An 11,768-nucleotide genomic window follows, 5' to 3' on the forward strand; every position below is an offset into this window, starting at 1 on the left:
ATGCATGCACCGACCACCTACACAACGTACCAGCGACACTCATTGCCAACGATTACCGCTCATTACCTCAACAGTTACTGTTTCTGTCGATGTTTCTGCTTCTCAACAAGAGGATCTGGCATATATATAGCACCTTGATAGCTGTCAGTGTCTACCATTAGGGCACGTTTATACTTTTTTATTGCATGAGGCAAAAATTGCTGCTTTAATAGTGTCCGTACAGGCAGTAATTTGGAGTGTTAGCATTTAATGACATTTGGGTCGTGGATTCCAGTAGATCAATTTCGATATGCAGTTTTCTAATTATGCTTTGTGTGATATATTCACGTATTTTATTTGTTTGATAAAATAATGTCCAGTTAATATTTCATTTTTTGTCTAAATTGTTTTTCAAACAAAGCACTCAGTCCCAGAGTCATGTTAGAGTGAGTGAGTGAGTGAGTGAGTATGGTTTTACGCCGCTTTTAGCAATATTCCAGCAACATCACGGCGGGGGACACCAGAAATGGGCTTCTCACATTTTACCCATGTCGGGAATCAAACCCGGGTCTTCGACGTGACGAGCGAACGCTTTAACCACTAGGCTACCCGACCGCGCGTCATGTTAGAGAACCAAAACATTAATAAACAATTGCGCCGCATATAACACTACTGTAATAACTGAAGTAACGATACGCTTGTTGTAATGTAGGCCCAAGGTTATGCGGGTCCAGCCAGGCATTTACCATTGTTATTATGAACCCATATTGAACAGTATTTACATGCGGATATTGAGATATATTTGAAATGAGGTTAGGTCTGTCAATATTCAAGTTTAATATTCATATTCAATATTCAAGTTGGTGTCATCTCCGATTGTCGGTGATATACTTTCATATGATATTCACCACTATTTACCTTTTACACCCAGTCAAATCTGTTTCGGCCTATGATAGACACTGGCTATTCTCTATCGTTGATGTTTTATGTATAATCACGCTAACAATTGATGCTGATTGGTACAATTCAAGAACAAATATCATTGGTCTGTCAGCACCCTATACGTGGTCGTGGATTTCACCAAAGTTTCAAAGATCTAAGATATGCATCACTTTTCTCCCGCATTAAGTTGACACGCCGTGATATAACTGAATACTTCTTTAAAGCGGGGTTAAACATGGCTCACTCAGTCATTGCGGACTAATCGACCACAATAACTCCGCCATAGAGGACAATTAACATTGATGCAAAATCCAACTGACTCCAATGTCTGACGTGAGATAAACAAAACCATCACATGCAGCTGCATCCTTCTATTGCAGCGATCCACTTCGGACCGAGGTAACATCAGCGTCAACCAACGTGCCAGCGGCTCTTATGAGTGGTAAACATTGTATGCTAATTAGGGAAATGGTCCGTCCTGTTCCGTCGCTCTGCATAATATAAGAGACAGTTTGAACTGTTCTCAAGTGCTGCATGTATCCCTGATAGGCTGCCTGATGACTATAAACCTATCCTGTAGGGTCGCCTGGTGCGGAGAGCGAGATAAGCGATGTGATGTCAGAGTGTCTGGACACTGGCTCATATACAAGGTACTGTACGTTCCTTTCTGTCTTTTTCAACATCAGAGGTAGAATGTTCAAATTGATATATAAACCCAAACAGTCTTATTTTTTATCGTTGGTTGATTTTCTAGATCACAAACTTGGTTTGTTGGTGTTTCCTTGCGTTTGAAGTTATAAACTTATTTCGCATAACGCCGGCTGACAAATAGGCTATATCGTTACTAAAAATGTTTTATATAACACAACCTTTAATTCAACCTATGTGAATCATTAATAAAACACGAGTACTGTTTTAGAACAAATGTTCTAAAAGTACGAAAAGTTGGCTTCAGGATAAACGAGATTTGAATAGCTATCGCTGTATTATTGTTTTCATTTTTAGAGAACAGGGACACAAAATGGATAATTGTCTATAATTTGGATATTTGCATCCATTGATTTTTGTGAAAAAAGGTTATTTATTCCAGAACAAAATGGAAAAAAAGATTTGCCTCAGATCCTTCAAAAAATGAAATTGTTCTCTGAACATGCTTGATCACCTAAAAATGTTCAAAAACAATGGGGCCAAAATGATCATTTCTCAGAGAAAGAACCCGTGACATAATTTGTGAGTTGACGTCACGTAACGTTGTTACATTCTATCCGATTTTACTCTATGTTCATACTTTTTTCATTCATTGATAATTTGAACCCGCAATCAGTGAGTGAGTGAGTGAGTTGGGTTTAACGCCGCTTTTAACAGTATTCCAGTCATATCGCGACGTGTCAGCTTAATGTGGGAGGAAATCCCGAAGTGATGCAGGTTTCAGACGTTTACCACTTCGGTGAAACCCACGAGCAAGGTGCTGACAAACCGAGAAACATAATTGGGGCGAACCGGGATTCGAACCCACAATCATCGGTTTCTAGCGTGCCCAAGGGACGCAACTGTGCACAAAGAATCGCTGCGCCTTAGACGACTGGGCCACCCGTGCCCCTGAACCCGCAATCATACATTAATACTATTTCTACCTTCTTAATTATATTTCTTTCCTGCTTGCGAAATAACATTATATTAATATTCTCGTCAGAAACATATTAATGTTCAAAGAAAGAGTGTAATTACAGCCCGATATTTGCACATGATCATTTCAGCGATTCTTAATGGCGATTGACCAATTGAAGCGACATGACATGATCTATTTTTGAGGTCAATGAGATTCATACAAATGCCGATTGCAAAGAGACACCGTAATTTGAAACATTACGTCTTATTTTTGGTTTTAAAAACAGCGTGTGTTTATGACAGTTACATGTACGATGTCTTTCTGTTGTGGTTTATGTTAAGATAACTTCTTTATACATAACGTATATGAAATACATTTCCAAATGACTCCAATACTGATCTCATTCAATACTCGCCCTTCGTATAATTTGGTTGACTTAAATACTTCCCTTGAGATTTGCAAAACGATTTACTGAAATCATTTTTTTAATACTTTGCATGTCGTTATGTTTTTAGTGATTAACTCGCGATATTGTCAATATTGTTTCAATATAGTTTTCCGAAGAGATACACTAATATCATTTGTTTAGGTGACTTTCTGTCTTTCTGACTTCAAACGCGTCATTTCACGCAGATCAACGACATATCGGCTTCAGCATGTATATTTCTCTATGCAAGATACAAACTCGGAATATACGGAATCTATAACATAACAATTGCATCATGAAATGGTAATTCTTTTTGTCTTTTTGGGGATACCAATTGATCCGTACTTCATGAAACTGTTTTGTTTTCGTAATCAGCTTAATGAACCCATTCTGGCGCTATATTTATATAGTTTATTTCTAAACTTTCTTTAATGTACATCTACATTCTATTACAGTCCTGTCGTCTAAGGTGCCGCAGTTCGCGTCCGCGGTACCGAGACTTGCTGGGTTAAACGCTCTTATTATTATCAGAAAAACATCAAACGTGTTAGCATGCAACTCAAAGGACCATGTGTTACATGACCACGTGGTGCACCTCCATATCAGAGTTGCCCGCAGATGTCCACTGACATGGTCAACATGTGCCCGGTGACATCATTCAGGGGCTTTTAACGATCCCTAATCGACCATAAAAGTACACTCAGATTGCATGCTTGACATGGTATATTGATAAAAGATTATTATTAATTGTACTGTGAACCTTCACCGCGGCGACATCTCGTACTGAAAATAGTGATGACGTTGAAAAGCGAGATGACGCTTTTAACAGTATTCCAGTTATATCACGGCGTGTCAGCTTAATGTGGGAGGAAAGCCCGAAGTGATGCAGGTCTCAGACGTTTACCACTTCGGTGAAACCCACGAGCACGGGTATGGTGCTGACAAACCTAGAAACATAATCGGGGTGAACCGGGATTCGAACCCACAATCATAGGTTTCTGGCGTGCCCAAGGGACGCAACTCTGCACAGCGAATCGCGGCGCCTTAGACGACTGGGCCACCCGTGCCCCCGACCGAGAGAGAGAGAGAGAGAGCGAGAGAGAGAGAGAGAGAGAGAGAGAGAGAGAGAGAAAGAGAGAGAGAGAGAGAGAGAGAGAGAGAGAGGGAGAGAGAGAGATGTTTCAGCAGATAGTTTCAGAGATACAGTAAACTACGATTATAACGAACACGCTTATAACGAACTTACGGATATAACGAACTAACTTTTTAGTCCCGACTATATGCTGTAGTTATGCAGTATATATGCTTATAACGAATTACGGTTATAACGAACTAAAATTAGTGATCCCTTTGAGTTCGTTATAACCGTAGTATACTGTAGTTGCAATTGTGAAAGCCAATAGCTACTAGCCGTAGTGTTGCTGGACTATAGCTACAAACTCTCTAACCCTTCAATTTAATTATTATTATTATTATTATTATTATTATTATTATTGTTATTATTTGTAGGATAGTAGATAACCGCCCACTTAAATTTCAAATGTGTTATGCAGCAGATCAGACTACATGTACTGTTTATTTTCAGGATTAAAGATGTATGCGACAACCATCCTCCTGCAGCTGGCTGTGGTGTTATCTACACATGCCCAGACATTACCGGAAGTCGACCTTGATCCGTATTCTCTCAACACCACTGAGTACCTTGTTCAGTACTGCAATGTCTACTGTGATGGAACCGAGAAGAAGCAGTTCAGTCGCCTAAATTTCCAAATGAATCCCTGGTGCTTGGAGTGCAGATGTGATGCCCAGTGTCAAATATACGGAGACTGTTGTCCAGATGAAAATGGCACAATTAGTCGTGATCCGAACCCTCCAACATGCCTCTTTAGTGAGAATGACCTTGACATTCAATCAAAATTGGGGTTTGGGGTTTTCATGGTTACAGAGTGTCCGGATCGAGCGGTTACTGACAACGTCTTCTCACCTGTATACTCTGTGTCGAGAAATATGTCGTTCTTTAACAAGGAAGTTGCCGAATGTAATGATGTTACAGACTATCATTCATGGATTATGGAACTGGACTGTACTTCCGGTTACGGGAGCGGTGGCAGCGAAGCGGACGACATTGGGCTATCAGATGGTTTCTATGACAATGAAGAAGACTGCAGCCAAGTATATAGCGCTACCACAAGCAATAATCCAAGAATATGTGATCCAATGTTGGCGGCGCAAACGCAAGTCATGGTTTGTAACGTATCTGGACTATGGGAAAACTATGTAGAGGAGGTAGAAACTGCCTGCCTGGCCCATAATTACCCAGTTTCCTACAAGAATGACGTATACCGAAATGTATTCTGTGCTGTGTGTAATGGAATTAAACCTGGTCGCACTGTCAAGTATGATCTGACAGGTCTCCGTCTCCCGCCACCAATAACTGTTATCACACAGTTTCTCAGGCCACATGAAGATACAGATAAACAACCTGAATTCAAATCTACAGAATGTGGGGACGACGAATGGCTGCATTTCATGAAGGTATGTATCACTGTTACCAAAACAGGGGTGGTAGGGTAGTCTAGTGATTAAAGTTTTCGCTCGTCACGCCGAAGACCTGTTTTCTACACCCCAGATGGATACAGTGACTTCAACTGTGATATTGCTGGAATATTGCTGAAAGCGGCGTAAAACCATACTCACTCACTGTTACCAAAACAAGTTAATACACACTCATGTGTAGCCCTTGTCTTCAAAGATAATTTTGTGAAGGTGAGCTTTAATAAGGGGTGAAAAACTACTATTTTCAGCATTGACAATACAAGTCTACATATTTGAAATGAACATATAGGCATTTAGAAGAAAAATACACGCCACTTCCGAACTTTTTAAACCAACAACATTTAATAGATTAGTGTGTTAGACAGTGCCCGGATAGTCGTTATCAATGGTAGCTTTAGTGACATGAATGAAAGCATGAAAGGAATATTGTTTCATTGATTGAACGACGAATACACTATTAGCAGTTATCATTTTGCGTTAACCGAAAACTATTTATGAGAGGCAAATATATCAACATATCATTTTGACATGGCTTTCAGAATTTCAAAATTACAGTTAAGTAAATGTATTTCATGTATTTGCTAGGGAGGTGGGTATATTTAGGATTGGCTTAAAAAAATGACTAACTTAACATCGATGTCACACAGTAACATTTGAATGTATGAATATTACTGCACAGTTTGTTATTTACACGCAGGACAAGTGTATTCCCGTGTACTGTTCGCCAGGCAAGAGCCTTGTTGACGGAAACTGTATTTGGGCAGAGGATATCGCCATGAACGACGAATACGAATTCAACGTCATCTTGAAGCCTCAAAACGAAATCGCCATTGAAGCCATAGCTCACTGGAATACCGTGCAGCAGATGTTCTTGAAAAACTTCAAACAATTCATGTTCAAATTTCGAACGTCGAGTTACGTTTTTTCGGTGGGATTGTTGGAAGATATGACCAGTTTGCAAGAAAACCAGGATGAACTAGGTTTCCCGAGAGCAGTCATTATCAAATGTAATTTTATTGTCACTCAACAAATGAACAGAACGGAGCTGGAAACAAAACTCTACAACTTTGTGACAGAAATGTGGATAGTACCATTTGACGACAATGATCATGTATTCACTCCAAGCTTTAACAATATACCTCTTTCAAGAGTGAAACTAAAAGCCAGGTATTGGGCTGATCCCGTGTCAGGCCATTGCTGTGTTCCTGTGGCGGACACATTCAACCTGAAGCAGGCCAGTGGTATTATTTCCTCACGTGTTATACAAGTAACTAATGAACTGTTTTGTCCTCACGTAAAGCTGCGAAAGAGTGAATATGAAGCTGATGCTAGTGGCTGGATTACTCTTGATAGCGCTAACATCTCCATCTCTTCAAGTGACTTTTCAATCGATGACAAAAAGAGGGCCAGGGTATGTGTTGAGGTACTAAATGACATTTATAACGGTTCGTACAAAAACAGAAGTAATATACCTCTCATTCCCACGTCTGTTTTTGTAAAACAAATTTTGTCTCTCGTCTGCGTTTCCGTATCCTTAATTTGCTTGGCCTTGACCTTCATAACTTACTGTGTATTCCCACCCCTCAGATCGTTGCCCGCAAAAAATAACATGTTCCTCATCGTGTGCCTCTTTCTAGCCCAGTTACTCTTCCAGTTCGGCATAGATAGGACTGAGAACAACATTGTGTGTACAATTATTGGTGTGCTCATTCATTTCCTGTGGCTTTGTGTTATATTCTGGATGAACGTTTGTTCATTCCACATGCTACGTGTGTTCGCTGTGCAGAACATCATCCCCCAAAGTAGAACAAGACATGTCAAGGCATTGCTCAAATACTCTGTGTATGCTTTCGGCAGTGCTGCTTTGGTGGTAGCAATCACAATAACGGTCAGTTCCGTTTTATCAGGTGGAAGCGACGTGGGTTATGGGGGTATCGTATGTTACCTCACGTCCAACAAACTCGTTGGATTTTCCTTTGTATTGCCACTCAGTGTCATTGTGATGATGAACCTCACATTCTTCATTGTAACAATTCGTGCAATATCTAAAATAGATAATATCAAGAAACATGGAATGAAGGAGCGCCATAATGTGTATGTTTATATCAAACTGTCCTCCCTCACTGGGATGTTCTGGATTGTGGCCATCCTAGCTGAAGTGTTTCAGCAGGACGTTCTCATATACATCTCCATAATCCTGAACGGCTCTCTGGGAGTTCTTCTGTTTATATGTTACATTGCCAACAAAAGGGTCTACGATCTTTGGAAGGGACTCTGTGACAAACTGAGACCAAAGCGTCCGTTGGATGACAGTCGGAATGCTACTGTGAGCACTAGCATTTGAGAAAGACATAGTGTGGTAGTCCTGAAAGAACATGTCGTCCACGAAGTCATTCTTAGCTTTATTTGGACGATGACTTATGAGCAGTACACCTTAATATCGATAAAGCTATTGAAATCTGTGATATTAAGTGGTACGACTTTTACTTCGCAGACTTATATCAAAACAGACACATGTATTAAACAAGTATTGCATGTGTATGGGACTGTGTGTGGAGGACGTTTCTCTGCAACCCTGTGAACTCAATTACCACCGGACATTGCATCCCAGGATTAATAGTTTCAGGTGTTAAAAACCAGTGTTTAATGTACGACTACATTCGATACTTGGAAATGTTGCGACACTGCTGCTTCTGAGGAATTTCTGTCACATGGGAACTGATGTGTTCCCCTTGCTGATGTTAGTACAATGCTTTAGTACATCCTTCTTATAATAAACACATTTCCACTCACATCTGTCTTTGACCTGACGATACAATTCCCTATTGGGCTATTTTCTTATGTTTGTTCAGGTGAACACTTGGCATGCCTTTGCATGTATTTGTGACGAGGGCAGGATACGCCCACTTTTCGAGAGCACCTGTATCAACACTATTTGATAGTGAAAAGTAAAAACATGCTTATGGTATTATCGGAATCGTTCAAAAGACTCTGCTGAACGCAGACATTTCTTGTGATGATGGAAAGGGTTTTGTCACTTCTTTTTACGAAAGCGGCATTGAATAATATTTAATGTGTATTGAATACATTAATGAACTATCATTAGCAATAGAATTCGCCAGGGTGTACTCGCATCATGTGTAAATTAAATGAAAAGGGATAACTGAAACATAGACACTTGATGCATTCATTTGGCAGCATGTCATTTACAAACATTTGATGATCAAAGAAAACGATGATGACTGTGTTGTCATGAATATCCAAGAGATGACTTTTCGCGAACACCTAATGTCATCACTGGTTTTCCGCTATTTTGCCTTTTACGCTCAATGGAATCTGTTACGTCGGATAATCGAGACTGGTTATTCTCTGGCGTTGAAGTTTTGTTTGCAAGAAAGGGGACAAAGATATAATGATCCTGATTAGTAGTCTAAGCTTGTCTCTGTCTACCACACTTTCAAAGTAACGTTTAGCTCGAAGCCAAGTCACCGGCCTTTGGTTCTGAAGGAGTAGGATTGTTTGGTTCCATGGATCTTTACATCCTGAAGCTGAATATGACGAACTAATCATATTTCGTGACCATACATTAATTCCTGGTCGGATTATACCAATTACATTAATAACAATTTAAACTACAATGTCATAACTGAATGTTTCATCTGTTGAGTCACAATGTACGATAGTCAATGTCAATAATGAACACAGGTATAAATGCAATCTTGGGCCCTACCCTTTGTATAATGCACCGATCTGGCATTTGAAATAGAAAGTTTGGCTTGATGCATTCTCGCAAAAACAACCTCAGTAGAACAGTAGAACCCGGGGTTCTCCAAGCCCGCGCTTTTATATAACTTGACCAAATGTTCTTGATTCAAAACATCAGAGAATAATCAGTCCCGATTATCGGTCGAAACAGATTCCATAGCGCGTGAAAGGCAAAATAGTGATAGTGATTTTCTGTGAATCACAGAAAATCAGTGGCGACATAAGGTGTTCGCGCAAAGGGTTAGCATGTCTACCGGTAGCAGCCGCCACTCACAGTTTCCATAAAAAATGTAAATGTTTACTTGTTGCCTGACAATATTTGTCTTTAAAAGAAATATTTAATACTTCCATTGTATATTATTAAAGGTCTCGTTAATCTGAATACAAAATGAAACAGAAAAAAGGCAAATCACGCTGGGCTTATATTGTTAATCGAATCATATATAGCCAATTGGAAAGAATATATTACAATTTCTTTCTGATGGGAATATGATTAACGTCGGTGGAGGAAGATTATTTTAAAGTTATACACCGGTACAGAAGGCACTGTTACAACCCTCTTACTCTTAATGTAAAACATTTTACATTAAGGGTTGCGGGTTAACTCTTTTTACAACCCTTAATGTAAAAATTACTCTTAATGTAAACATATTATGCTGACATAAGCTAAATTTCGACCAATCAGATGCCTCGGTTATATTGCCATGATGGTAAATCTCTGATTATCAATTAATCAGCTCTGCAGATGCCCTTTCCGTTACCATGGAAGCAAGGTAGTAACGTAAATAACGTCATATTGTATAGTGTCCCTAGATGCACCTTTGTAACAAGATTTAAGGAATCGTCAGTTATGACCCAAAAAGAAAACCTGTAAATAACGACCAGGTTGTCGTTGTTGAGAGGTTGTTGGAATATGAAAGGTGTACTGCACTTACACAAGTTCAATGGCTCTACTTTGTGTTGTTCCTGAATAAACGCGCACAGTTGAAGGAAGCTGTTACGAATAATAAGACTTCACTTTATTCAGTACTTGTAGGCCACGGGACTTTATGTACAAACGAAATACAATTTAGGTGCAAACAATATAAAATACAAAACATTCCTTTGCATTTTATTTTTGAAAAAGCAGTTTTAACATTATTGCATATTATCAAAGTTGTAGTATTTGTGTTCTTACAGCATTGGCGTAAAAACAAGTACTTTTCTGTATTCATATTGATAATAGGGTCTTGCGATGACAGTAGTGTATAAATCTTCAGAATATTTGGAAAGATGTAAAAACTTTGCCTCAGATGGCTATAACATAGAAAAATTAAAAAAAGTGATATTCATTTTCGATATGGTTTAGGTTACAAACTTTACATTTTCTAAATTCACGAGGGCTATTGAACTGAACCCAAAACGAGTCCTGATTTTATTTACAGTTATACTACTTAAACAGTTCTCACATGAAATGGATGTTTTAAACTGTGCATAATAAGCTATTTGGGGTTTTTCGCTTAAATTACCATGCCAAACCTGAAAAAAGGTTTTAACTGCTGACGTAACATACTTAAAAACGCGGTTTTATTACCACATGTTTGAAAGTACCAGACATCACCAAATCCTAATCTAAAAGTAACAGATTTAAGTTTCGTTATCCAATTTACGTGGCCTTGTTCATCGTACAACTGCAGCATATTGTAACATTTTTGGGGTATACGAAATTCCTGCATATTATAAAGAGACAGCCAATATTTGACACATTTCAAAACAGCGAGCGACTGAATAGAAAATCTGCCAGACTCGGTTCTATGTCATTGAACCCCCAAATTCAAGCCCCGTATAAAAGTATTGGCGTTATCTTTGTATCAAAACATTTTAAGTAAAAGTGAGGCTAGTATGGTTTCAAGGAATGTATACTAATTAACAGGACCATGAACACCTTTCTTGCTTCAATTGGAATATTATTTAAGCGTTTATAAAAAAAATGAAACAAAAAGGGACAAAGCATACACCCTTGACTCACACCCATGAAGTGAGTGAGTGAGTGAGTGAGTTAATATTTAAAGTCACATCGGCAATATTTCAGCCATATCGTGATTAAAGCGATTAATACATTAAGGAAACATTAATTTAGACTATATAAAAACCCGTCAGCAAAGGACAGTAAAATTACCAGACTTATCACAGATATTAATTTTTAAAACTAGTATGTGACCATAAAAAGCTATTACTAAACAGAACAATAAATTGGAAAAACGGGCTATAGATGGACAGCAATTGAATGTAGTTCACCTTACTAGGGACCATGGGGACTTATAGTACATTTGCTACCTACATGGACCCCAGCAGGATTTACACCATCCCTTCAGTCGCTGGCGATTGTATGCAAGTTTAGCCATTGATTCAAACTAACATATATACTACGATTAAAATCGTGGTAGGCCTAAATGTACTTCGAGTGATGTGGAACTTACGTATCCTCTCTGGGGGACAATAATTTTACAG

The 11,768-nt window shown here is 38.9% G+C and overlaps 1 protein-coding gene across 2 annotated transcripts; it reads left to right on the forward strand.

Annotated features, from left to right (window-relative positions):
• The first annotated feature begins 1,331 nt into the window (after window positions 1–1,331).
• On the forward strand, window positions 1,332–8,296 carry LOC124132753. Of its 2 annotated transcripts, none has more exons than XM_048392447.1 (3): window positions 1,332–1,576; window positions 4,543–5,492; window positions 6,211–8,296. In XM_048392447.1, the coding sequence occupies exons 2-3, from the start codon at window positions 4,551–4,553 to the stop codon at window positions 7,855–7,857; spliced, it is 2,589 nt and encodes an 862-aa protein (XP_048248404.1). In that variant the 5' UTR covers window positions 1,332–1,576; window positions 4,543–4,550; the 3' UTR covers window positions 7,858–8,296. The 2 variants fall into 2 exon arrangements, with proteins under 2 accessions (XP_048248404.1, XP_046352812.2); XM_046496856.2 differs by having other exon boundaries at window positions 1,332–1,571.
• Window positions 8,297–11,768: the final 3,472 nt, after the last annotated feature.

This window comes from Haliotis rufescens, unplaced genomic scaffold (assembly GCF_023055435.1).
Source record: "Haliotis rufescens isolate VD_foot unplaced genomic scaffold, xgHalRufe1.0.p SCAF_11, whole genome shotgun sequence".
Lineage (NCBI taxonomy): Eukaryota > Metazoa > Mollusca > Gastropoda > Lepetellida > Haliotidae > Haliotis > Haliotis rufescens.